The sequence below is a fragment of the Alligator mississippiensis genome, chromosome 14 (genome assembly GCF_030867095.1).
Source record: "Alligator mississippiensis isolate rAllMis1 chromosome 14, rAllMis1, whole genome shotgun sequence".
Classification (NCBI taxonomy): domain Eukaryota; kingdom Metazoa; phylum Chordata; order Crocodylia; family Alligatoridae; genus Alligator; species Alligator mississippiensis.
In genome coordinates, this window is record NC_081837.1 from 32,660,097 (window position 1) to 32,687,677 (window position 27,581).

The following is a 27,581-nucleotide window of genomic DNA, read 5'->3' on the forward strand; positions in this document are numbered from 1 at the left end:
TCTTAGCCAGATACATCTTTATTTCTGAGTGCCGCTCAATTCAAGCAAAGCTGGTTTGAAAGAGAAAGACAGTCACATATGTCAGTGCTCACATGAGAGGTCATATATCACTTCTCTGATCCCTTTCCCCCCCCCCCCATCAGCTGCTTCCCTGCAGCAGGCTTCCCCCTCCAGAAACAAAGTGAAACAGCCAAGCTGAATGTCCCTTTTTCTCCCAGCTAATTCCCTTGACAGTTATAGCCCATCGTAGAGGGGTGCAGCAATGGATGGAGGCTCACCAACGTTTTACAGGGCACACTGGAGCTAGCAGTCCATCTCCTCAGTCCTTGCTGTTGGACTTTTAGAAGTCCCTGGGAAAGCTGATATGCTTTGACTTGAGCAGGACAGCAAGCAGGCAGGGAGTGGAAATCTCCAGGAGTTTCACTGATGCCAGCATGGGTACATGGGAGGTGGTGTCCTGGACTCTAATACAAGCATTTCCATGGGGTCCATGCAGGGGTCAGAGCAGAGGTCTTCTGGAGAGCAGCAGAGTGCAGGCTCTGGTAGAGACCTACTGGTGAACTGGGCACACTAGGTGGCAGTTACCTGGAAATAGCAAAGCATCCCTGGTGGTAGTAGGGTGTCAAAAGCACGCAGCCACCCCTTGGGCATTGACAAGCTCTTCATTGCAGGAAGGAGTCAAGAGAGTACTGCATTACCATCCAATCCTCATGGTTTCACACTCATACCTCCTTAGGAGATAATTATGCAGACTTGCTCTGACATTGAAAGGCAGACCCTTTCTCCCTTGGGAGCCCCAGTAACTTGCTTGAACCTCCCAGGAGGTGAAGCTGTGAGGCAAAACCACCTCCTGCATCTTCAGGACAGCATAGATAGCAGGGTTTCCAAAAGAAAGACTTTATGTATTTCCAGCTATTTGGCTCTTGGGCTACAGAGGGTCAGATCAGCATAAACCATGGAAGCCTCCAAGATTGGGGAAGCATGTTGGAAACACTGGGGCATGGGAGTCAATTCTTGTCCCCCCTCCCCTCCTTGAGCCCCCACTTTCAACTTACAAGGAAAGGCCCCACAGTATCCCCAGTGAGGGACACCTTCCCCTGGTTGACCCCACATCCTAGGTGCACCAAGGACAGCCTGAGCCTGGACAGAGGTCCCCATGCAAGACCCCTGGTGTACCTACCATCTCAGGAGCCTGGAGCAAATGTGAAGAGGTGCCCACACAGTGGGAGTCTACCACTTATCACCAACTCATACCAGTTTAACAGTGGCTCCTTGCCTATTTATTATCATTCCACAATCAACACCTGCAGCCACAGCTGCTTCCAGGGGCAATTGCTGGTAAAGGCACAGCATGCAAGCTGAGACTGCAACTCAGAGGAGCAAGAATGAAGAGGAAGAACAGCAAGGAAGAAGTGCTTGCAGACCTCCTCACATCCTCAAAGAGGACAGTTATGGCTGTGGAGGCCTGGCAGCACCACATGGAGTATCACCTGAATAAGTGTGTTGACCAGGCATGTCTCTTATGCTCCAGGCACCTTAAAACCACTGAGCTGGCTGACATAGCAAGGCAGGCCATGGACACCCTGATGCAGTACCTCCATGTAGACAGAACAGTGGGGTGGGGATTTGCAGACTATGTCTAAAGGGGTCCACGAAAGATGACCATCATCAAGCAAAAGTATGTGAATATGCACACTTATAATCCAAAGGGGTCCACACCTCCATTCATTTTTTTTTTTTTTTTTTAGGGGTCTGCAAATGAAAAAAGATTGAAAACCACTGGGATGGAGGCACACAAGTCTCCCATAGACACCCTCAACCAGGAGAGACAGCACCCAAACTGTGCTCCATTTTCCACCCAGGCCCACACCTATCCCCCCACATAACAGGTGTTTTTCCCTGGCCCAGGGACATCAGTACCTACCACAAGCCTAGACTCGCCTATAACTGGCCATTGTACCCCTCCCCTGGGCCAGAGCTTCCCTGCACAGTCCCAACCACCTCCCTGGGACAAACCTTCATGCCCTGAGCTGCTCTTTTGCCACACCTGCATATACCTTCCAATCAAGATCTTCCCCCCTCTCCCCTGAACCTCATGCCCAGATTTTCCCCCAGCTGCCTCAGCCATACTGAGAGCAATACCAACCCCCCTCCTCAGGCCTCATTTTCAGCCATACTTACCAAACGTTTCCCCTGTGAGGTCCCAGAGCCCTTACTCCAGCAAAGAAAGAACAGCCTCTTCAACTCCTCTGCTTTGAGGCAGCCTATTGCCCTGTCACTACCCCAAAAATCCCCTCTCCCTTTTCAGACTTAGTGGGTGCCTATACGTGTGCTCGGGGTGGGGACGGGCCATTTTAATTAAAGCAGTTCCCCAACAGTCATCCTGATTAAAATGGCTCACTGTCACAAGTATTAAGCACCCCCCCACACACATTTTAAAATGGCCACGGGGCGCTTTACCTAAAACTCATTTGATGAGCTTTAGTTAAAGCGCCCTTGTAGCCATTTTAAAATGCAAGGGGCTTAATACACATGACGGTGAGGTGAGGTGATGCTGGAGCACTCTCATTAAAACGCAGAACAGACTGAATTAACATGTGAACCAACAGGCAGCCAGTGAGCCTGTGCTGGCAGGGCTAAGTTGCTTGTGGGTCACTTTCAAAGAGCACATCCCCCTTCTTCCCTTCCTCCAGTTTGTACTGCAACCCCTGCACACCCCACCCCTGGTTTGCAAAACATTTTTTTTTCCTCCAAGAGCAGAGCACACAGACTTTGAATGTTTAAAATGTTTAATAAAAAGTTACTTTGCTTTAAAAACAAGTAGATGAGTAGTCCTTTGCACCTAGTTGGGCTTTACGCAACGGTGCCCTCCTCCCACCCCACAGCCTGGCACCCCCAGGACGTTGACTGCCAGGGTCTTCCTCTGGAGAATATCCTGGCAGCTGTGATGCTCAGGAGGCTTCAGAGATGTTGTGTAAGATGTGGACCAAAACAACTGGCTGGGGCAGGAACCACTTGCCAGCGTCCAGGTGCTGCAGGAGCGTCTTCCACTGTGCCTCAGTGGCACACTCCACAGTGATTTGGCAGCTGCTCAGGCAGTAGTCGAACAGTTCCCTCCTGGCATCCAAGGGTCCAGTGTAGGTATGCTGGTTCCCCAAGCAGCAGGGTTGAGGAGACAGTCATCCCTTCCACCTCCATGCTGAGAATGCTGCAGGCAAATCCTTCCTGTGTCATCACGGGAATCAAGCCACAGTGCCCAAAGACCCTGGAATCATAGACCTTGCCTAATTACCTATGGGCAACATGGGTGAACCATTTTAGATGGTCCATGACACCCTGAAGCATACCAGAGAAGATGCCTTTGTGGTTGATGTACTCTGAGCTATGGTGCACTGGGCACAGGATGGGAATGCAGGTGCCACTGATGGCCCTGATGCAATTTGGAAAGACCGTTCCGGCTATGATCTCCAACAGGTTGGTAATGTGGCAGAAGTGTACCACCAGCCTCTTCTGGGTGGTGTACCACATGTCACAGAAGCCAACCCAGCCATAAGTTTGCCCATGCCAAGATAGTTGGCAGGAGACCAGAGGAGATCAAGGGTTGCCAGCTTCCAGATAGCAACTGAAACCTGCTTCTCCCTGCTCACAAGCACCTTTATGTTAGTGGCTTCCCTCTGGAGTGATGGGCCCAGCTTGGTACAGATCTCCAGAGATTTCTTGTGCATCCCGAAGTTCTGCCACCACTGCTTGTAGCCCCAGGTCCACAGGGCTACCCAGACTACAATCTGCGGGCCAGCCCTTAGCATATATATCTGGGGGAGTCAGCCTACAGCACACAGGCCAGCCTGTAGGGACAGAGTCTATCTATAACTCACCTATATCTTAATGCAGCTGTAACTGAAGAGACAAAGATCCAAAGGATACATCAATACTGATACTTGGGGCTGAACAGAAGACCTGTGATAGGCTTAGTTCACCAGCTCCTGACATTAACCCCCACCCAGCTCATGCTTCAGCAGCAGTCAACTCATTCCCACTTCCTATTTTTAATGCCTGTAATTAACAGCACAAGAGGGATGCATCGTAAGGCTTAGTTCCTAGAAGGACTCAGCTCAAGTTTCCTGTTCCTCCGCACTAAAGCTCTTTGAGGAACTAGTCTTCCCTTTACTTCTCCCTCCTGTGCAGAGAAACCATCCCTTCAGATGCGCAGAAAACCACAATAATCTAATCAGGGCGTGTTGGCTTGTGTGGCTCAGGAGATGCGAACGTATCCCTTGGAGTTGCCCCAAGCAGAAATATACAGACATTCCCAAACAACCTGGTGGCAGGACCAAGGTGAGATAAACCCATAGAAACTAAACAGCACATGGTAGATTGGATCATAGAACAATAGGGCTGGAAGGGACATCATGAAGTTATCTAGTCCAGCCCCCTGCTCAAGACTGGGTTGTCCCTTGCTATCCCAGCTATTGGTCAAAGTGAAGTCAAGATCTTCTGAGACCCCCTACTTTAATCCTACAATACAGGAAATGTCATAATCTATGCACTAGTGCTAGTACCCCATGAGAAATAAAGACTCTCCTAACATAGTCACTCGGCTGAAGCTCTTTCCATCAGCTGCTCCTCTAATGACTCCCATGTGCTACAAGGAGTGGAACTTACTCCAGGGAAAGGTGTCTAAAACTCTGGGGGGGAAGACAGTCGAAACAGACGGAAGGGAAGGTGCATCAAGACAGCTATTGTGAAGGAAGACAGCATGGGGGAAGACACTGGAAAGGATTTGCATGGAGAGGAGCTGGGGGCCAGGTCTGGAAGCTGAGGAGTAGGTAGAAGAGAAGACAAGAGGGATGCTTCATTGCAAGAAAGGGCATTCCAAGGCTGTAGCTCGAGCTGTGTGACCTTTGCCAACTCCATCCCTCTTAGCTTAAGAGAAGGTTACCAGGTCTGTCAGAGCTCATGATGCAGTGGTTCACTTGCAGGTGCGGCCCTTCCTGTCTCTGTTTTGCTAGAAGTGAAATTAATATTGGCCAAGAATCCCCTGTAATTAAACAAACAACAAAACTTTGGTCATTTGTTCTTTGAACAAAACAACCCACTGCAGGAAACTCTGTTAACAAGTAATGGGGAAAAAAATAAACCATTATTCAATCCCATAGGTTTCACTTGACATCTGTAATCTAGTTTCAATTCTTTATAAAAGCAGTGCGCATCAACAGATCTTGTAGTTTAAAAAGTGACAGTCTGAGGAGCAAAGCACTAGGCCTGGTTAGGGCTGCAAGCCAATCCTTTATCTAGGGGAGCAGCAGCTGAAGGACTGATTTCTGATGGCGTTGTCTCCCACAAAGAAGTGGAGCTGTTTTTTATTTCTCTATTCAAGGAGATTTGTTGTAAAAGTTAGAACTGCAGTTAGTAGCTCAATCAAAGAAAAAACTTAAGGGAAGCTAGTTGTTACTGAACCAAAGTCAAACCTAGTACTTGAACTGGACAAGCTCTGAACAAGCCTCCCTTGAGACTGACACAGTAGACACAAACCAAGCTCTTAAAAAGAGAAAACTAGTTATAGTCTTCAGACCATGACTGCTGTGCTGTCACTTAACATGGTTGAGTCAAGGGTGCAGACAGCAGTAGCACCAGCTAAAAGTGGGAGCCCTACATGATGTAGCACTGCGTAACTCAATGACATACCTGAAGTGTGGGAAGTACTTGGAGATCTCCAGATGGAGAAGTCCTGCAGAGTACGGTTCTATTAGTACCGGGTTCAGTCTAGAAAGGGACCAAGTAAAGACGATGGTGCAAGAACAGACAGGCAGTAAGAGCATGAAAACATCATCTGTGACCAATGAGAGAGCACTGCTCACTTCCAGGTTTCCTGGACCTCTCAAAAGCTGGTTGCAGCAGAAATATAAAAAGGATTGAAACTCCTATTCTGCTGCCAATTCCACTGATTCATCTTATGATTTTAGCTTCTATCAAACATACGATAGAAAAGCATCCACTTTAAGAGCGTGAAGACAATTTAGGCTCTATTCAAGATGACTGTGCAAAGACAAACTTTTCACTAAAGTAACTTGGCATTTTCCTACAGAGACAGGTTGCATTAGTTCAGTGGTTCTCAACTTTTTCATACCTGAGGCACCCCTCAGGCAATGCCAGCTCTTAGTTTTCACTCATTCTTTGACTACAGAAAAAACAATAGAACAAGTCTTCTGTTGCAACACCACGGAAAGACCACAACAGGTCAAAATGTTTTTGATATTATGGATTCCTATTTGAAGTCTCTGGGTTTGAAGTCTCTCTGCAAGTCCAGGGCATGCTGGTTGAGAATCAGTGAATTAGTTCAACACACTTATTACACTAAGCTGTAGGAACTGTGGCTGCTTGCAGATGTTGGGGAAAAAAAAACCCAAAACCAGCACTTTACTTGAAACTCAGCACATTCCCGCACTGAGCCCTGTGCATGCCCAGAAGAGGCAGCACCTCAGACTCAGCTCACCCAACAACTGTATAGATTGGACACTTTAGTGGCGTTTTTTTCTAATAGCTGATTGACTCAGCTTTAGCTAAAAGAGCCAAACAGCTCAGCTGAAGTGCCCAATCTATAGAGATGCTGCAGAGCCAGGTCCAACTAACGCACTGCTGCTTTTGGTCCCCAGCATCTGCAAGCAGCCTTTATGTATAGATAGGGCAACTTTTAGTTTAGGCACAGTCTGCAGGACCTGTGCTTCCACAGCCAGTTGTGGTTTCTACTGACTTGGACTAAATTAAAACAGGACACTCACTTCAAAAAAGGAGTTGACACTCAGTCTTGCACCCAAACTCTCTCTGATTAAGCTCCTTGATTTAGCAGAACAGTTTCAAAGCCTTTAGCTAACTTGTAGATTTCTTGCATTTTATTCAGCACTGGAAAGACACTGGAAAGCTTTAGCCAAGACCTTTGTGAGGCTCTTGGCCTTAAAACAATGGATGGGATGAAGTGTGATCTTAGCCCAGATGAGTACACAGAGGGGAATCTGCTGACTGAGACAGCAAGAACTTTGGGTCATATTCTGTGCAAATTAAATACAACACTCCCCACAAATAAGTGGTGGTGCAGGGCAGGAGGGACAGGGGGTTGCTTTGTGACAAACTAGAGTATTTAGCCTTTAGGAAACAGCACCCTGTAGCTGAAGAGCACATTACTCATGTGGGTGCTTCTGTTGCCAGCAGGTCCCACCCAAGGGGCTGAGCAGCCAGGTGTCAAAGCAGCCAGGGAAAAGAAAATGGAATAGAGAGCAATGCATTTTCAAGCTGTTGTGTTTTCCCACCAAACAATGCACAAAGCAGAAGACGTTGTGTTGACTGAGGATTAGTCTATGCTCAGCCATCAGTTCGATCTCAACCTGCAGCACTCAGCCATTTCAGGGACAGCATTTCCCCAGTGCGAGCAGAAAACCAGTTTAGAGCAACATGTGATGGGAACAAAGCCAAATGCTTCCCTCCCAACAGAGATCCACCCCAGGAAGTTTTGGCTTGTGCCAATTCACTTCCAAAGAACTTTGCGATTCAGCACTTGCTCCTTCCCAAAGCAGCAGCTAGGTCTGTGCCAGTACCTGCCTACAAACCCCCAGGTCTATCCCACTGAGTCACAGGATCAACTCCTGAAAAAAAGACACAACCAGCAGGTCCTCTGCCTATAGAAATCATGAAGCAGGAGCTCCTTGCTAGATCAGAAAAACCTAGAACTGCTTCAGCTACATGGAAACAGCTAAAAGGGGGGTGGAGGGGGTCTTTCCGCCTTGATTCTGCATGACCCTTCTCCCCTCACCGAGGTCCTCAGGCAGTATCTCTGCACTGGCAACTCCAGAGGGCTAGATATATGAGGGGTCAGTGCTTCTCTTCGAGTCTGCAAAGCAGCTGCTGTCACAGCTCAAGCTGATCTCGGGGCATTAACCCGGCTGACCACCCACCCTTGGCTGTCAAATACCACACCACTCAGAGCTCCAACTCCTCCTGGTCCTTCCAACCACTTCTTTTTTTTCTCCACAGCTTTTAAGTGACCTTTTTTTAAGTGACCAATTTCACTGAATGATAGAATTAAACAAGAGTAATTCTTCTACCTAGAATTCCCCTTTGTATCTACTTCTTTCCCAGAGCTGATGAAGGGCGTGCGTGTCCAAAAGCTCATCTAACATCTCTCCCAACTATAAATGGTCTAATATATATAATGAAGGCAATTTATGCAGGCAGTTCTACTCTAGAGCCCAAAAGAGAGAGTCCTAGCATCAAGTTAGAAGTGACCAGTCCTTTTGCCCCAGATCACCTGTCATCCTTGAGGAAGGCTCTCCGTTTTCATTCAAACCAGGAGAAACTGCTACCCCACTTCTAATGTTCAGTGCAGGGATGTACTACAAATAGGTTAACAGGCTAATGCTCAGGTTTTTCTCCGATACCACTTCTTTAGGCCCACACGTTACCTTGTGATAGTAGAGATTACTCCCGTTATTGCCACAAGACATTCCAACCTTAAACTGGGGTGAAAGGGAACATTGCACTCAAGAACCACTTTCTGTCCTTCCAAGGTATCTCATAGGGAGGCTGTAACCTGCCTTGCAGGCTCTTCTCCAATAACAGAGCCAAGAGCTCCAATGACAGCTACCCTCCTGCTTCTCCCTGAAAGACAGATGTAGCTGCAAATGGCTCAAGAGGCTGGAAAAGCTATTTACAGCCCAAAAGACATAGCCTCCTTTTGCAATTGTTTAATACTCTATTTCTGCAGAGGCTAAAAGGAAATTGCACAATAATTAGAAGAGAGACATTTGTCATAGTCTACATTCATGTTTCACTGCACAAAGAAGGGGATCAATGATCTTAAATCGACTTACAAACACCATCAGAAAGCTTAGCATGGCCAGCCACCTCTTCTCCAGAGAGACTCAGGGCTGACAAGGCAACAGCTCTGACTAGGAGTGCCCTCTGCTGAGCAGGAGAAATGGATTCAGCCAGGGCACTGCAACAGTAGAAAGAGTCAGCCTTTGGTATTTGGGCTCCACCCAGCTGTTAGCTCTGTCACTGCACAAATGAGTTTAAGCACAAAGATACCAAACCCTGAGTCGCATCCTAAGGTGGCAACAAGACACTCCAGGAACATTGCTATAGAGAATATAAAAACAATGTAAAGGAAAGAGCTTCATCACTAAATTGCTGGGCACAGGTCTCAGCTTCCCCCCAGTTAACCAGTGTGCACCTTTTACATGAACAGTCCTTACACCTGTAGATGGAGAGTGGGTAAATGCACACACAAAACACCTCCTGCAGATAAGCATATATTAGGACTTATGTTTGCAAGTTTAAGCCTCAGCTTTTGCCATTAGCACTTGTACGATCTTCACCAAGGTCTAGGGCTGTGCTGCCTGCCACTCTTGGAGAACAGGTAGCTCCTAAGAGGGGCTATAATTTGGATCCTACCCAGAAGGGCTCCTTACAACTATGTTATGGAAAAACCAAAGCAAAACTACAGTCACTTCCATACAGTTGCCTGCACCCCCATGCATTGACTTCTTGCTCCACAGGCCACGTCAAAAGGTTTTGGTCTACGCGCACAGAATCCAGGAGACCCTCACACTGGACAGGCTGTGGTTGCCCACATTGGTGATGTGTATTTTGAAGCCAGAATCTGTGACATCCACGGCTTTCACGGAGACACCCACAGAGCCATGAGCACTCAGCCCTGCCAACCCCAGCATGATTGCAGGCTGCGTCAGAACACGGCGGGGAAAGCTGACCTCACGCAGGTGTGGCCACCCACAGCCGTCCTCCATCTCGCAGTGGGTCCGCACTTCTCCGGAGAGACCTGACAAGGGAGAAAACAAGAAGTTAAGTTTCCTTTCATTCGTCTAGAACACACCGAGCCAGACTTCCCACTGATGCAACTGGATGAGCACACTGTCCCCCTCCCACTGTTGCTTTCACATACAGCCGTACTATGCACCTCCACCTCTCTGACCAGCAGACTGGCAAAGCAATCTCTGTAGCACAGGGAGCACAACTCATCATCTTCCCACCTCTGCCCACAGGCAAATACGATCAAGGCTGGGCATTGACTGGGGTGTGGCCCAAGCTCCTTCTGGCACTTAAAGCTAGAGGATCTTGCCCCTACACTCAAGGTCAAGCCAATCACCATATTTGGCATCAGAAAGAACTCTTACCCCATGGTCAGACTGGTATGGACTGTGGGTTTTTTGCCTTCCTCTATAGCAGTATATTAACAACCTTTTACAGAAGCAGGACACTGACTGCTGTGGTCCCCCAGCTTTACCTGTGTCAGGTTAGGGTGCTAAGTCTCATGTTATGTCAGAGCTGATGGTAGTTTTACTAACAGGTTAGATTATAGATTTGTACAGAATGGTTTGGATAGGGATGATCCTGCTTCAGACAAGGGGTTAGACTAAATGACCTTTGAAAGTCCCTTCCCATCCCACTTCCCTATGACTAAGATACTTAGACAACAAAAGGCGTCTATACAACAAAAGAATGGGTGCTTTGAGATGCCAGGACTGAATTGTGCCCCTGAAGAAAATGTTACAGTACCCCGTGCCCTCTGCCCCAGGCAAAGTCTGTTTTCACAGGGATTAGAGACAGTTAATGCACAAGTCATAGTGCCCCTTTCCTTCAAAGTCATAAAGCGCCTGGATGGTTGACAGAAGCTGACAGACTGCCAGAGAAAAGGCATCAACCAGGCTTGTTTAAGCCTGAAGAACCAGGGTGTGCGGGGGGAAGAAAAGGCGGCACTGGCAGCAATCCCTTACAGTCAAGGATGATCACCCTGGCAGGTCAAGTAAAGGGTTGTAAATGAGTCCATTGATAGCTAAGATAACTGATCTTAGAGCTGCAGACTCTGGCAGATGCCACAGGTGGTGGTTAAAACGGAGGGTTGAACCACAGATTTCTCCACCTTATTTCCTTTCCTTCCATTTCTGTCATTTTTCTGTGTCCAGGGCAAAACTATTTTCCTCAAAGTAAGATGCACCTTCTCTTACAAGTTGTTGCCTATAGCCCTGTCCCCGGATAGTTTTTCCCAGTTTGTGCTGTCAGTGCCACACATCTTAATGTTTGCCCCAAGGATGTCCTCTGGGCCCTGCGTGTCCTTTGTCCTTGGCTGAGTTGGGAGTATAGCAGTGGTTTGGATAAACATACATCAGATATGCACACACAGTGCCCCATCCACTGCTGCTGATGTTGAATAAGCAATGCTTCCATACCAGTTGTGTTAGCATCGGTGAGGACACTGGCATTTGTACGACAATCCTCCCACTTTATGCCAAGGATCTCCCAGAGGTAGCACTGGTGATGGCAGTCCAGGCTTCTCAGGTGGTCCCTGTGGGTCACCCAAGTTTCACAGCCATAGAGAAGAGTTGAAACTGCGACAGCCTTATACAGTAGGAGCTTTGTTCAAGTCCTTATGTCACAATCATTGAATGCACAATGATTCAGTCTTCCAAAGACAGAGCTGGCACATGAGATCCTATACTGGATCTCCTCATCGATGTTGGCCTTCTTTGAGAGATGCCTGCCAAGGTATGTAAAGTGTTCAGCTTTCTCCAGATCCTGTCTGTCAATGAGGCTGTTAGCCAGGGCAGCTGACTGTCCCAGAGCAGGCTGGTAAAACAGCTTTGTTTTTCCAGTGTTAAAGGTCAGTCCCAGGCACAGATATGCTTGAGAGAAGCAGTTAAGGGCTGTTCATGGGTCCTCCTCCATATGTCCAGTGACAGCACAGTCTGTTCTACAATCAAAACCAAAATAACTTTGGTTTTGGCATGGAGGCAGGAGAGACTGAAAAAGGTTCCTGTCCATCCTGCTCCAGATGCTGATGCTATGTGGCAGACAGTCATGGGTGAGCATCTTGATGACCTCAAGAAAGATGGAAAACAAAATTGGTGTAATCATGCAGCACTGCTTGGCACTGGGTCCAATGGCAAAAGGCTCCATTACCAGAGCCACTGCATAAAACAGAGGCAGTCACCTGGTCACGAAGAAGTCTTAAGATGGTGATAAATTTCTCTAGGCAGCCAAACTTCAATAAGATCTTCCATAGAGCCTCACGGTTAAGGGAGTCAAAGGCTCTGGTCAAACTGATGAAAGGAATATGAAGTTCCTGATGTTGTTCTCGGCATTGTCCTAAATCTGCCAGGCCACAAAAATCATGTCCACAGTGCCTCATGATGCTGTGAAGCTGCACTGAGATGTGGGAAGGATTTCCTTGGCAAGAGGGAACGGTTGGTTCAGCAGAATTTGAGCAAGAACCTTCCCAGTGATGGAGAGGAGGGCAATAACTCAATAGTTTCCACAGTCAGACTTATCCCCCCTTTTAAAAATGGTGCTATTGGCATTCCTTAGGTCAGCAGGAATTTCCTGTTTTCCAGATTTTGAGAAACAGTGTGTGGAGCTTGTAGGTAAGATGGCGTAACACACTATCCTGTATTGCAGAGCAGGAACAAGGGGGTTCCTACAATACTAAATATTACCGCTAGTGCTGGGGTTAGGTGTTGTTTGGCTATAGTAATGAGGAAATGCATTTCTGTCCCTAGTAAACTCCAGTTTGGCCAGATAGGCAATGCTTTTTAGGAACTCTACTGTCCTAGAACATGGGATCCCGCCAGATGAGACCATTCCTACTGATAAAGCAAATGAACAACACAACTCTTCCTTTGGAACTTTCTTCAGTGAGACTGGATCAGGGAAGCATGTGCCCAAAGCCGTGTTCATGGACTTGGAACCTACAATCATAGCTGAGATCAAAACTGGGAAGTGTCATTCGCTGTTCCATCCTGAGCAGAGCATCAGTGGCAAAGAAAATAGGAAGATGCTGCCAATAATTATGTCACGGGCCACTACACTATTAGGAAGGAGATGATAGATTATGTTGTTCACAAAACTCATAAAATGGCTGACCAGTGCAATGGCCTGCAAGGATTCCTGGTCTTCCACAGATTTGGAGGAGGCACAGGCTCTGGCCTCACTTCGCTCTTGATGGAGTGCCTCTCACTGGATTATGGGAAGAAGACCAAGCTGGAGTTCACTGCGTACCCTGTCCCAGGTCTCCACCACGATGGTGGAGCCCTACAACTCCATCCTGACCACCCGCACCACTCTGGGACACTGAGACGGCTCGCTCATGGTGGACAACAAGGCTGTCTGACAGCTGCAACCAGAACCTGGATATTGATTGCAACAAGGGAAGTTTAAGTTAAACTTTCTCACTAGAAGGGTAGTAAAGCACTGGAACAGGTTACCCAGAGGCACTCAACAGTGTTGACTGATTATGATGAAAATTACAGGAAAAAATAGCAGGAAATGGCCAGTTCCCCTTGCAGGCTTGCAAAGTTCCAGACTGCAAAGGGCTGCGGGGAGCAGGAGGAGGGCGATCACACAGGGGCTGCCACATGCATGTGCACGCACACATATGCATGTGGCAGCCAGGCAGCCTTGAGAGCAGCTCCTTCCAGGTAAGTCTATGGAGAGAAGAGGCAGGGGGGCAGACTGAGTCCTCCACAGTGGGAGGGGAGGGAGGAAATGGAGCAGAGCTGGGGCTGGGGGTTCTGCCCACCAGACCAGTCAATACATGGGGCACAGGGCCAGGGCAGGAATGTGGAGCCTGACTGAGGGAGAAGGATGGAGTCAGGGGGGCTTGTCTGGGGAGGGTGGCAGGGGGCCTGGCTCCCCACTGCTATGTGCACTCCCAGGGAGGAAGGCATAGGGCCCCCCAGACTAGTGCATGGGGCAGGAGTGGATGCGGGCTGCCCACCACAGGCTCAAGGCTACCCACCCTGCTGCCCACCCACCCGCTGGGCCGCAAAGGAGCCCAGGGGAAAGGCAGCAGGTCGGGGACCCCGAGTCTGCAAGCTGCATCATCCCCAACCCCACCACATGTTCCACTCTGGTTGTGTCACCTACAGAGGAGAAAGGGGCATTGATGTTATCTATATCATTCTGGGGTCAAAAAAATTGCAATGTTTAAAAGGGGTTGTACTAAGGAAAACGTTGGGCAGCACTGCACTACCGAGAAGGTGGAATCCCAGAACCGCTGCGGTTAGTGACCACTGGTACGAGTCTGTCACTGTCCCGGCTGGGTGCCTGGGAGGGGAACCTTCATCTGTTTGGCCGGAAGGACAGGGGCCAGGCAGACAGCAGCTGTATCTAGCTGCCTTCATGCAGAAGAGCTTTGATGCCCCTGGTTCTCAGGAGCCAAGCCCCAGGAAGACAGAGGCCCATTTCAGCTGATATCGCCCTTAACAGCAGGCATGTCAAAGAGGAATACTGAAAAGACCTCTTCAAGAAAGTCCAGACATTAAGAGTGGGACACTCTCCTTCCATCAGGAATCCTCCAGCCCCCAAAGCAATCTGAAAAAGCCAATCTTAGCTAGCCTAGCCTCTTCCTTAGACTCGCTGTCCTAACCTTTCCTCCCAGATCAGGGTATCCAAGATCTTTGACCTATTTCCACTGTGCAGGGCAGCCCACCTCTTGTGTTTCGTGGGAAGAGCTTTCAGGACTTGCAGTCCCATAGCACCACCCAGTGGATCCTGTAGGATAACCAAAATCCACCTGTAAATACCAATGTAAAAAAAAAAAAAAAAAAAAAAGCCTCTATCCCTGATGCTTCAGATACTGCCATCACCAGTAACTGAACACTAGCATCTCCACAAACTCAGCTACATCTCCCTGAACAAGCACCAACCAACTTATAACAGAGACCAAGAGCCTGGTTCATTTTTATCCCGACACCTCTAGTTGCAGGTGCTGTTCTGTCAGCGTCCGTTTCTAATTCTTGAAGGCAATGGAGCGGCAGCACAAGGGAGAGGAAGCATATTGCATCTTTTGGAGTAGCGAGTTCTGCGGGTCAGCTGCAGGACCCATGAAAAAATGTGCTTCTCTTGTAAACAGTGCTCCTGCCTCGCTATCACAATGGTGCTTGCTTGTCATCCTGACTGGACAGGGCAAATAGGAAGCCCTTTCGTATGCCTTCCCTTTTGATAGGCCTTTTATCAGCTCACTACCTCCCAGAACAAAGTTGTCATAAGGAAAGACCCATAAGCATAGGAGTCTTCAACAACCTAGGAAATGACCTGCTGGGTGGCACAGAGGTGGAAAGGGATCTTGGAGTCCCAGTGGACTCCAAGATGAACATGAGTCGGCAGTGTGACGAAGCCATCAGAAAAGCCAGTGGCACTTTATCGTGCATCAGCAGATGCATGATGAATAGATCCAAGAAGGTGATACTTCCCCTCTATCGGGCGCTGGTCAGACCGCAGTTGGAGTACTGCGTGCAATTCTGGGCACCGCACTTCAAGAGAGATGTGGATAACCTGGAAAGGATCCAGAGAAGGGCCACTCGTATGGTTAAGGGCTTGCAGACCAAGCCCTACGAGGAGAGACTAGAGAACCTGGACCTCTTCAGCCTCCGTAAGAGAAGGTTGAGAGGCGACCTTGTGGCTGCCTATAAGTTCATCACGGGGGCACAGAAGGGAATTGGTGAGGCTTTACTCACCAAGGCGCCCCCGGGGGTTACAAGAAACAATGGCCACAAGCTAGCAGAGAGCAGATTGAGACTGGACATTAGGAAGAACTTCTTCACAGTTCGAGTGGCCAAGGTCTGGAACAGGCTCCCAAGGGAGGTGGTGCTCTCCCCTATCCTGAGGGCCTTCAAGAGGAGGTTGGATATGCATCTAGCTGGGGTCATCTAGACCCAGCACTCTTTCCTGCCTATGCAGGGGGTCGGACTCGATGATCTATTGAGGTCCCTTCCGACCCTAACATCTATGAATCTGCATGACGTTACACCATGTCGCACTGCTCTAGTCGCTAATGCTGCCAATGCAAGGTGGACACTAGGCTATGCTATTAGATAATTCATTGCCCCTCATGACAGTCCCACCTAAATGCTTTGCAATCCCTGTACTAGAAAAAACAGCATTCTGAAGCTCTACACTAAGCTCAGCTACTTTCAGAGGTGGCACAGGCTCCTTTTCCTGCAGAAGACCCCACGCTGAGAACTGTGACAAGACAGCTGAAGCACCAGTTGCCAGTTTTCACGGCTCTCATACAAGGGGAGAAGGGCTGAGGGACAGAGTAATGTAGTCTGATAGATGCACATGTTCAATAGGGGTTGGAAAAAGGCACCCCATTAAACAGCTGCCACTTATCTGAAAATGGGACCCAACTGAAGGAAGAATAGGCATATAGAGCCCTAAATGCTTTGTACACAATGTGGCAGCTGCTCCAGGTCTTCGTTATGAAAATATGAAGAGGACCTCTTAGTTAAATATGAACTACAGAAGGGAAACAGAGGAGTCTGAGAGATTGTAGAGCTGGTGTCTGTCCCAAAAATAACACAGCATAGAGAGCTCCCCAGCCTGGAGCAGACTCCGATCAAGGGACATGGAAGAAGCCATTTCACCTGTGCTAACAGCCCTGCGGGCAGGAAGGAAGGAGCCATGTTGAATTAACTTCTATCTCCAACATCTGTGGCTCCTCAAGCAGCAAGCAAAAATATTCATGTGCCAGCTGTTGAGCATACAACACTAGCAACAGGGCCAGTTCTCACATGAAGAAGTGCTACCAGCCATGACATGGGAGAACACCACACCCCGTCTTATTCTAGAGGGATTTTGTTCTTACATTGCTGGAATCTGGTCCCCAGGCTGCTCTCCAGCTTGTCCATGCTAAGCTTCAGACCCTGCAGCTGCTGCTCTACAGCAGCAGTCAGCTGTGCATTCAGATTGGCTGTGCCCAGCTCCACCTGAGGAGACAAGAGAGGGAATCCAGATTATAGAACAGACTCTTCCCTCCCCAGAGAGGCTTCCTCAAGCCCGTGGCACTTATGCGGGCAAGAGTCATATACCAGCACATCCCAACGCTTCATGCTTGGTCTGGGAGCTACCTCAGCATCCTATCAGGACACTATTTCCCTCCCAGCACAGGACAGTCATGTATCCAGTGATCATAACCAACTGTAAAACCCCCCTGGCTCACAGATAAGGCTTTCCAGAAGTCGCATGCAAGGAGAGGCCCTGGGAAGCCCCAGTCAGATGACGGCTTTGTGACAAGGCTCCAAGTGCATGCAAGGCAAGAGCTGCTGGAGACAGAAGTCTTTCACTTTACTAAGAGTAGATCTGGTAGCTTTTTAGCCTTCCCACCAGCATATTGCCCACCACAGCCTCCCATCCCTGATGCTCTAGGACCACTCCAGCATTAATACAGATCCTCCACCTCCAAGCAGATTGCTCACTCCATGGACACTCCAGCAATGAAACCAACCTGAGCCAATGCTTCTGCGACCACCACACTCACTCAAGAGCTGAGCTGAGCAATCTGACTTCCCATGGGCCTCACGACAGTGGTTGCATGGTGACAGCACTCCTGTAGCACCATCTCAGGTTGGCTTTAAGCCAATTCCTTTGTTCAATGGCTCTAATAGGTACATCTCCCACTGAGCCGAGTGCAACTTTGCCTGCATCTAAACTCTTATGGTCGCCAAAGAAGAAAGCTTACAGCTGTCTAACAGAGTTATTCTGCTTTGGGAGACTTTGTTCTAACCACAATGTCATGTCTTTGCAAGCATCAGGAAACCTCCTTTAAGGGCACCCAGATACACAGCAAAGAAGCTTTCTCCCTCTCCCAACTCTATGCCCAGCGGCTGAGAAATTTCACAGGAAAGAAAAGCTAATGAATCCCGCTACCAAAACAATGTCACATTCCATTAGCTCAGCCAACCTGCACAATCTAGTAAACCCTCAGGGCAAAGTGCCAACATAGAGCTACAGGGCAGGGAATATCCAGTAGCAGAAAACCTACCTGGGTTCACTCTACAGAACACAGCTTCAAGACCTGCATCTATGCTGTGCTGCTTGAAGCAAAAGGAGCAGGTCTTTACTGTGACCTCAACTTTAACTGCGCTCTTTTTTGACCTATGGCACTGCTGGATGTGCAGGATTCCCAGCCGCCCACAGATAAACAGCTAGGTTTGCACTGTGCTTTCAAGGCATTTCTATCTCCCTCGCCTTTAGCCACCCATGATCAATCACTGTTGTTCTTCCATCTTTTAAGCCAGCTTTGCATTGCTTTTCTGAACATGGGACTTGGCCAGCATGTCCACCTAGCCTCAGAGACAGAGGAGTACACATGGTTAGGAGGATCAGGGTGCTTACTTGTGTCACATGGCCCTGAAGAGTATCAAGAGCTGCTTTCAGCTTGGAGGTCCTGCCCTTCAGCTCTCTCCTCTGGTCAGTGATGCTGTGCAGTGCATTGCTCACTCGTTCCTGCATGGCAGCCTTCTCTTCCTGCAGCTGCTGGATCTGCGCCCTAAAAAGCCCCAAGGCACAGAGCAAAGACAAGATATGGGAGCTGTCAGGGAGAAGGGGGAGGCTTCAACAGGCTCTCTCCTGCTGCCGAGCACTAGCTGGTACTGACAGCAGTCCCTGGAACCTTGCATCATCCTGCACCACTTTGGGCCTTGATAGTCCATGCCTTCAAATTGCCTTCCCTTGTCAACAGGGGCAAGGCGCTGCTACCATAGGAGGCAAGAAAGTGGTGGTGATTGTCATGAGGGAACACTCTCTGCCGCCCAAACCGAAGCAAGTCTCCCTCACACAACTCCCCTCTCCTCCATGTCAAAGGCAGACTAGCAGCAACGTAGCTGAGCTATCAGCACACACACACCTGCCTCTGCCAGGCATCCACATGCACTCTACCCAGATTCTTCTAAGCAGCTCCATGTAGGACGTAACCCTTTACTTTTTGCTACGCTCCTGCCACGCTTTTGCTCGGGCGTTTGTGAGTCTGCTCTTCCCAAATCAAAGTCAGCTACTCTCCAGAGGCTCCGACAACTTTGTTCATGCCTCCCCTTCACACCCTCAGTGCTACACCAAGACACAAACAGCCCCAAGAATACAGTTACCAGATGTTCTCCAGTTGCTGAGACCCTGGGTTGCTGGCCCCGCTCTGGTTTGCCACCGTCTCCTTCATCCCAGCCAACTGCTTGCTGCTCTCCTCCACCTGCAGCTGCAAACTCTGTGTAAGCACCATACTACGGTTGAAGCTGTGCTCCAAGGCGGAGGTCCTGGCAAACAAGGAATCAATGTCCTTTTCCAGCCTTTCCTCAGCCACCTGGGTGTGCTCTGCTTTTTGCTGGAGGGCCTCCAGGCTGAGGGCATTCTCTTCCATTCTCCTCTGGTTGCTGGTGAGGGAGCTGCCCAGGGATGCCACACTTTGCTCCAGCACAGGGCCCGAGGACCAAACCCAGTCCATTCCCTGCTTCAGTGCCTCCAGCTCTGTTGCTTGCAGATGCTTCAACTGGCTCTGTACTGCAGCCAGGTCAGCCCTGGAGGGGAGATCTCCTCTCAGTTCACCGATGGCCTGCTTTACTTCGGCCTGAAAGGCTGACAGCTTGCTGATGGGATCAGAGGTCGTGATACGTTCAGCCATAGCAAAGGCTCGCTCCAGCTTCTGTTTGGACAACATCTGAGCCAGCTCCAAAGAGGACAGTCGCTGCTCCAGCTCTTCTGTGTTCAACAGCTAGGAAGGAAAGAGGCACAATACTGTCATGGCCACATCATCACTGTAGCATTCAAATATTTCAGGGTCAGTATGTTTTTTGCAAGGCATCAATGGGAGATCAAGGCAGATTTTCAAAGGTATTTAGGGGTTTTAGGTACCTAGTGGGGAAGCACCTAGTGGAAGCTACAGAAGAGCATTTTAGAAATTTTCCTTCTTTAGACATCTCTACAAATCACATTAGACATTTGTCTGCATCTTTAGGTGGTTAAATACCCTTGAAAAATCTGGCTAAGTTACCCAAGATCACACAACACGCCTCAGACTAGTAAAGCTGTCACTGCAAACTTCATGATGAGAACCCTGCCCATCACCTCCAGCATGATATGCCTGGACATCAAAGAATGTAATCCTGAGTCTTTTTGAGCTTGTCTTCATGGTACGAGTATCCATGGAGCACTCACTCCACTCCTGCACTCAGTGTTTTAAAGTAAACACAGGTTTCAGGTGCCACCTCTTTTTAAAAGTGCAATCTGATACCCCACCGGCTTTTAGGGGACTGTGAGTGCCAAGTACCACACTAAGTAAGGTCCTGGCATCTCAAGGTTCATATCCAACTAGAGGAGACCATTCAGATTCATCTATAGGTACCAGTGTATCATGCACTGGGTTCAGAATCTGGCCCAAGAAAGATTCACTGGGACCCCTTCTTCTACAGCTGTTCCAGAGCTGTCATGATTGGGGTAAGGAGAGAACATTTACAAAGCAAGTATTTAAAGAAACTGTACAATTGCGTGCAAGTATGTTTCTTTTCCCCTTGCATCAGTTAGATTGTGAAAAGCAAGTCAGTTGAAAACCCAATTTACTGATTGTTATTGATGTTGTTAATGTACCCCTTTGCTTGAAGAACAAAGGGTAGTCTTGGTTCTGACATTATAGCCAATGTCCTTTTCAGTTCCCCCTAGTGTTACGCTGCGGTTCCCAACCAGAGGGGAATATTTGTCAAAAATATTTTGAAGAACTTCAAGGTAAAGTTCAGCTAACAACCTTCTGCACCAAGTTTCACACTATGAACACCCAGCAGCCAGCAAGATCACACAGCCCGTCTCCTTGGAAGCAAGCTGAAAGCAGTTTGGGGCAATTCTTCTACTAAATATCGATTCTAGGGAAAGCAGCATGTAGGATTCTCTTTGTTGTCTGAGATGCAACGGGAGTCGCTCTGAATGGGACAGCAAAGCAGGGTACTGGTAGGAGGGTTGTAGTTGCCAGAGGCAGCACACACATTAAACGGTGTTGTTTACTGAAGATGGGCTTATAACAGGCAACCCCAGCAAATTATATTACAAAACATTTCAGCAGCCTGCCATTGCTTACCAGACCAAGCCAAATCTTTAAACATCTCAAAAGTTCCCAGGAAGGGAAGCCAAACTTGCAGAGATGTTTAAAGTAATAGTTTGCAGGGTTTCCCGACACACAGAGCAACATGAAATGGAAGCGACTGGCCAATTCATGTTGCAGGAGCAACACACTCACCATTAATGGTAAAAGTTAAAGGGACGTCACCAATGAAGAAAAAAAAAAAAGAAAAGAAAAATCCACTGAACTACTTTTAGCCTGTTATCATGAACACTACTGAGGACGACTAGAATGAGGAAGACTCCAGGTTTCAGGAGGTCAGACTTGTGCTGTTGATTGTATTTGATCTCTACTCGCTTCTCCCATCTTTTTGGACAGGTCTCAAACAGGTGAGTCTCTGCTTAAGCAGAACGCAAGTGCAAGGCTTCAAAGACTAGCAGGGGGCAAGTGTGCTTCTAGAGAACAAAGCCCTATATTTCATCTCAGGCAATGGAAGGGCCATTTCTCCTGCTCATATGCCTGAACCCTTGCTCTGTAGGGATCACACTGCAGGGTCACTTGCTGTTACCCCAACACGGCTCATTAAGTTTTCAGCCTCGGAGCTTTAAGTTTTTTCCCTCTGCCTGAAGGGTGTTTGTACCTGGAAGCTTTCAAAGAACAATTTTTCCAACTATTTAGTTGGTCTAATAAAGGATACCACATTTGCCCAAATCTGCCTGGGAGCAGAGACTCAGATCTGGACAGTTCATCAAGATATCACTAAGGCTAGCATCCAAAGCACCGTGTAGACTTTAATATGCACGTCCACCTAGCAGGATCCACAATCTTACATGCTCCCCCCTCCTATATGACAAAGCTTAGCACACATTTCAAGTTGCTGCTCCCTAGGGCTGGGCAGAAACAGGCAATTTAAAATTCAAAGCCCAAATCAATTATGAAGCTGCCTAATCTCTTCAGACAGAAACTCCCTTCCAGGCAAGCTGATAAAGGGCCCCTCTACACATGCAGGGAGGTAATTACAGCACGTTGGAGCAGACTCGATTAATCGAGTTTGCTGGAGCATGGTAATTACTGCACTCCAGCCGACCTCAACGTCACATATATCAGTGTCCCCACACTGAAAAATGGCAGCAAGGGTGCTTTAATTAAAGCTGGTTTGACGAGCTTCAGTTGAAGCACCCTGTCTCCATTTTTCAGTGCGTGGACATTGATGCACGTGACACTCCGGACACTTTAATTAGCTCGACTCTCGGATCTGTGCTAATTAAAGCGCCTTTCCCGCCTCCCAGAGCTCATCTATAAAGACAGAATGTTTGGGCATTTAAGGCAGACAGCGCTCCCGTCACACACTCGATCAAGCTGCTCCCACTTTGCATCAGGACGTTATTAAATGGATAGAGGCTTTCTCGACTTCACAGCTCTTGCCAGCTGGTGCCCAACTCATCTCTCGTGACTTGATAATTGCTTACCCTCTCACTCTAGGGGTTCATTCAAGAGGCTGTCTAGAGAACAATACTCCATTTCAGACAGCGACCAAGTACTAAGAGTATAAGGCAGGAGGGGTAGGCAATCCCCAGCATGGCACAAGCACCTTGGGGGAGGATGGTGGGGAGGGACTGGGACTGTGCTGCTACAACATGGATCAGGCCCCTCGTGGCTCCCCCACCATCCGCCTCTGGCATGCCAACATCTTACAAGTCGAGGTTGCGGGAGTTTTGAGCACTCTGCCCAAAAACATTGCTAACCCCTGGTTAGGGCTGTTATTGTAACCCTACTCAGAGGCAAGATGTCTTATCTTCCACTAGCTGCCAAGCAAAGGAAACAGCTCTGCATTTAGGCAAGAGAGTGAAATCCCACAGAGGACAAGACCTGCGTGAAAGCTACTTGACAGGACATAAGTGAAATCAGATGGTGCATCTGCAGCTCAGAAAGTGCCCACTCCCCACCAACCCCAAACAGGCCTTGAACACAGCCATGAGCAAAGTTTTAAGTATTCTGGGATGGAATATGGCATTATGTAAGGGAATAAAGGAAACACATCTGAGTTTGATTACAGCAGTTGTGTAAAGCACATTATTGCAAAAAAGCAGGGATCCTCATAAATGGAAAAGGAAGCAAGCCCAAAACCAACACTAACCTTATGACCTCACGGTATCGCTAGCTCTTGAAGAAAGGCTTCAACCATATCTAGACAGGACTGATGTCTGCAGGGATACCTTGTGCTGCTGTTTGTTGTCCCTGGGGAACGCCTGTGCCACGTGCCCTCTGGCACACAGCAGGTTACCCCAGGTGGGGTAAGAGAGGCTGGGGCCAGCCCAGTGCTGGCCCCAACACCCTTAACCTGGGATCCTGGGGCCTTCCTGGAGCTGCAGCAGCAGCAATCCTGCCACTTAGAGCCAGCCAGGCTCTAGTTTTGGGCAGTGCACACTGCCCTCGCGTGCACCACTCATCTTTTTTTTTTGCACAGGTGTTTTAGACCCTGGGAACTCCCAGGGTCAAAAAAACCCAAAAAAACCCCAAAAACCCTGCATTGCTACTCTGCAGCACAGAGAACCACTGAATATATTGTATGTGGAGCTGTAGACATGTCTACAGCACCACATCCTGCACCTGTCTGGACGCAGCCAAGAGGTCTAAGGAACAAGACTATGCTACCTGCTATAAAAGAAGACAATCACTTTCTCTCCCCTTCCACCCCACCACCATCTCTAGGATAAAAATCATTCCTGATCCCGTATGTGGCACTCAGTTTCACCTTGAATGGAAGAGCAACAGTCTCTAGCCAGAAACTTGCAGGGGGTTTTGGGGAGGTTTAGTCCCAGAAGGAACATAAGCACACCCCATCAAAATCCCCAGCCTTGGCTGAAACAAGACCCAACATTTCAGAGGAAGGCAAAAAGAGAGACACCCATACCAAAAGGAGGGGAAACAATTCCTTCCAGACCCGTGGGGCAACCAGCAATATGTTACTATACATTCATCAGAAATACAAGTAATTAAAAAAAAAACAAAAACAGGAAGCCTGAAAAGGAACCTATTTCACCACACCTTTAAAAAAATAAAAATAAAAATAAATCAGCAAGTTATTTCTTGTGCCCACTCCCCTTTTATTTATTTTTAAAGGCATCTACTGGGGAAGGGAAAGGACCCACAAAGCTTAGAAGTAAAGCATTAACAAAAGAAAATAACTAGTCATCACAAAACTCTTTATCCATTAGCCAGAAACATATAAAGTTTACATAGCTTGGGGCCAGGGAGTTACATGGGCTATTCATGAGATATGAACGCAGTCCTGCTAATTTATATAAGCAAGTTTTTAGAGACAAGGCATCTCTGTTTAAGCAGCCAAATGGTCAGTGTCACCTGTCTGTTTTACTGCAAAGTGGAAGCCTGATGCACAATAAAGTCAAGAAAGTATTTTTCCTCTTCATTTTACAACCAAAGAAACACTTTTCAAAACAAACACAACTAACAAGCAAACCAAGGTTTTCACCAGCCCTTTTCTCTGATGCACAAGGCATTCAATGCTTCCAAAACAAGTCAGATGCAATATGGCAGCAGAGAACTTCCCCAGGCCTAATTTTCTCTGAGTATAAAGAAAAGATAACCTGATCTTCCTTACAGAACTCATTTCAGCCCCTTTGTACAAACCCAGACACTGGCTATGTAGGACACTATTTCTAATGGCTTCCAGGGCAAGCATCCAGGTGTCTCTAGCACTGTGCATATTTATCTGCACATCTCATGCCCTTGTCCGGTCCCAGCAGAAGTGGCAGGCCTGACCTTGCAGCCCTCTAACAGATAGCTGCCCGAGTTCTGAGTCCTAATGGCTCTAGGAATATAGAAGGAAGGAAGGAATAAAGGACTAAAGGAGGGGCAGGCAAAATATGGTCCAGGGCTGGATGCAACCCGCCAGGTCATTCTATCTGGCCTGCGGGGCCCGTAAAAAATTTAGAAAATTGATATTTATTTGCTCCTGGCTGCCTGTCAAAGATCCAGGGGAAGCCAGCAGCAGGGCCCAGCAATAAGGCCCGCCTGCCCAGCCCTGCCCCCACAACCAGAAGCCCCTGCCTGGCAAAGGCTTGTGGCCTGGGACCATGGGGCTGTTCCTGCTTCTCTGTGCCAGAGAGGGAAATGCAGCCCTCGACAGTTTGCCAAAACTCTGTAAGCAGCCCTCCACCCAAAATAATTGCCCACCCCTGGGCTAGACCCTCAATCATTGGGCTGCAACAGGCCAAGAACAGGGAGCAAACAGCTGTACTTCTGGGAGACTGAACCTAGTAGGCAAAGGATCAGTCTTAAATGCTACACTCCTTTACAAGATGCACACACACACTGCTTGCTAGCACAAGTAGTAGCTAAAACCAATATTCACGCAGACCAGTGCCACACAAATCTCCTTTGCACTGCAACGTCAACTGAACACCTTTCCAATCCTACACCCTGTGGCACTTGAGCTTTGACCGACAGTGCGTCCTAAGCAGATGCCCTGAATTGTTCCTGGCACAAAACCATCCCCCACAGAGGATCCGGCCAAGAGCCTGAAGTCATTTCACTTCAAGAGAAGAATCCACTCTCAGCCTCACAGTATGGTCAATCAGGAGCTTTGTACAGACAGATCCTGCCTAAGAAACCACCACTCCTGGACTTTGTGGGGTTGTGGATTCTAGCAGGGTCACATTCAAAGCCCTCCACCGCATGTCCTTGATTTTATTCCAAAAATAACAGTCCCACTTTCTTTCATAGTCTCTGCGCACTGTAGCAGGCTCCTGCTCAGAGCTGTGGCAGCCTCAGGAGACCCCCTTTTTGAGTGTCTTATTTCTCTAGGCATGGGGTGAACTCAGGTGTCCAGGTAAAGGGAACAAAGGTGGCCAGGGATACTCAGCAATTCAGAGTAGACTTTTTGCAAAAGTCTTTGTTGGTCTAATAAAAGATATCATCTCTACTATGAGTCCTGAGTAGACTTAGAAGCACACAAAGGACTCAGAGATGAATAACTGCAAGTTGCAAGAAGGAAGCAAGAACTGGATCAGTGGTTTTTAGCCAGGGAATGCACCACCCAGGGGCACCTTGAGATCCTTTCAGGGGTGCTGCAAGGTGCAACACAGCATTAGCACTGTGCAAACACATTCACAAAAGAAACCAGAGCCTCCAAACAGCAAACAGCATTAAAGACATCCCGGCTCTCTGGGTGCCGTCGGCACGCTTTGCAACAAGAGAAGCGCTCTAGAATTTTTTCTGTAGAAGAAAAACGGAGCGAAAACTAGCCGAGTGAGCGCTAACTTCAAAGCAAACAAAAGGCAGCTCATCTGCACCCAGCAGGTCATAAAAGGGCAGATCTCGCAGCCAGATGTGATGGAGGCTGACAGTTCAGCCAGCTTCAAAAAGAGGGACTGGACACACGCTCGGAGGAAAGGGGCATCGGCCACTACTGAGCACGGGAGCGAGGGGCACAGCCTCTGAATCAGCTTCCTAAACTTTAAAGGGTGCAGGTGAGAGAGGAGCAGCGGAAGAAGAAACCCCAGTCGGATCCAGCTCGCTCTCCCTTTTGCCCTCCACCACAGCACGCTGGCCCTGGCTGGACCCGGTGGACAGCAGCTCGTCGCAGATTGCAAACACACGCACTCCCGGGTGGAAGCGAAGCCAAACACGGGCGGGCTCTCCCCGTGCCCTGCCGAAGGGCATGTGCGCCCCAAAGCTTGCAAAGAACGCTTTTCTTTTTTCACTCCCCAACTATTTCATTAGGTCTGGTAAGAGATAATGCCCGCACCTAAAGAACCTTGTTCTTTACCGCTTTTACCTAAAACTTTTCTCCCCTAAAAAAATTATATAGGTGCGTGCGTGTTATGTGCATGCGTGCGTGTAGCAGCCCCCCGCAGCCGGGCGCCCCGCTACCTGCTGCCTCGCCCCCTCCACGCGCTCCTCCAGCGCCTCCAGCTCCTGCAGGCGGCCCCGCAGCCGCTGCACGGCGGCGCCCAGGTGCTGCAGGCTCCGCAGCTGGTGCGCCAGCAGCCAGCCCAGCAGCGCCAGCCCCATGGCCGCCGCCCCCAGCAGCAGCAGCCCCAGCACCAGCCGGCCCCGGCCGCGGCCCGCCCCGGGCGCCCCCGGCGGGCTGAGGCTGAGGCTGCCCTCCGACCGGCAGGGACCCGCGGGCGGCCCCGGGCTCTCCTCCGCTCGCCCTCTGCCCGCCTTCCGCTGCTTGAGGGTCATGGCGAGGCGCCGGGACAGCGCCCGCTCCGCTCTGCTCCCCGCGGAAACTTTCCTGCCGCAGCTGCCAGAAAGCTGCCTGGCAACCGCACGCAGATTGGCTGCGGCGCGGGCACTGCGGCCAATGAAAAAAAGGCGCTTGGGCGGGCCGAGCAGGCAGGTGAGAGCCGCCGCCGGCAGCAGAGGAGAGGGCGGGGCGGGGCGGGGCGGGGCCGGGCAATGGCGTGCACGTGGTTGCGGCTCCAGAAAGCGGGCAGCTGTGGGGCTGGCCTGGAGAGGGGCGAGAGTAGACGGCGCACACCAGCAAGCTTTCCCTGTTTGCCGTCTCACTGACCTCCTGCCACACTTTTAGCGTCTCTCGTTCCTCGGAGTCGCAGACCAGCAGACTCGCCGTGCCTGAAGAAGGGCGATTGCGCCCCAAAGTTTGCCAAGAACTTTGTTCCGACGACTCGGTTAATCTAATGAGAGAGATCACATCTACGCGAGGAACCGC

At 49.1% G+C, this 27,581-nt stretch overlaps 1 protein-coding gene across 1 annotated transcript; it reads right to left on the bottom strand.

Annotated features, from left to right (window-relative positions):
* Window positions 1-2,771: 2,771 nt before the first annotated feature.
* Window positions 2,772-27,179, bottom strand: LOC106737710 (myosin-14). The gene is made up of 5 exons (XM_014609392.3): window positions 26,777-27,179; window positions 18,930-19,546; window positions 18,181-18,334; window positions 16,652-16,772; window positions 2,772-9,829 (listed from the first exon to the last, which is right to left on the bottom strand). The coding sequence occupies exons 1-5, from the start codon at window positions 27,089-27,091 to the stop codon at window positions 9,570-9,572; spliced, it is 1,467 nt and encodes a 488-aa protein (XP_014464878.2). The 5' UTR covers window positions 27,092-27,179; the 3' UTR covers window positions 2,772-9,569.
* Window positions 27,180-27,581: the final 402 nt, after the last annotated feature.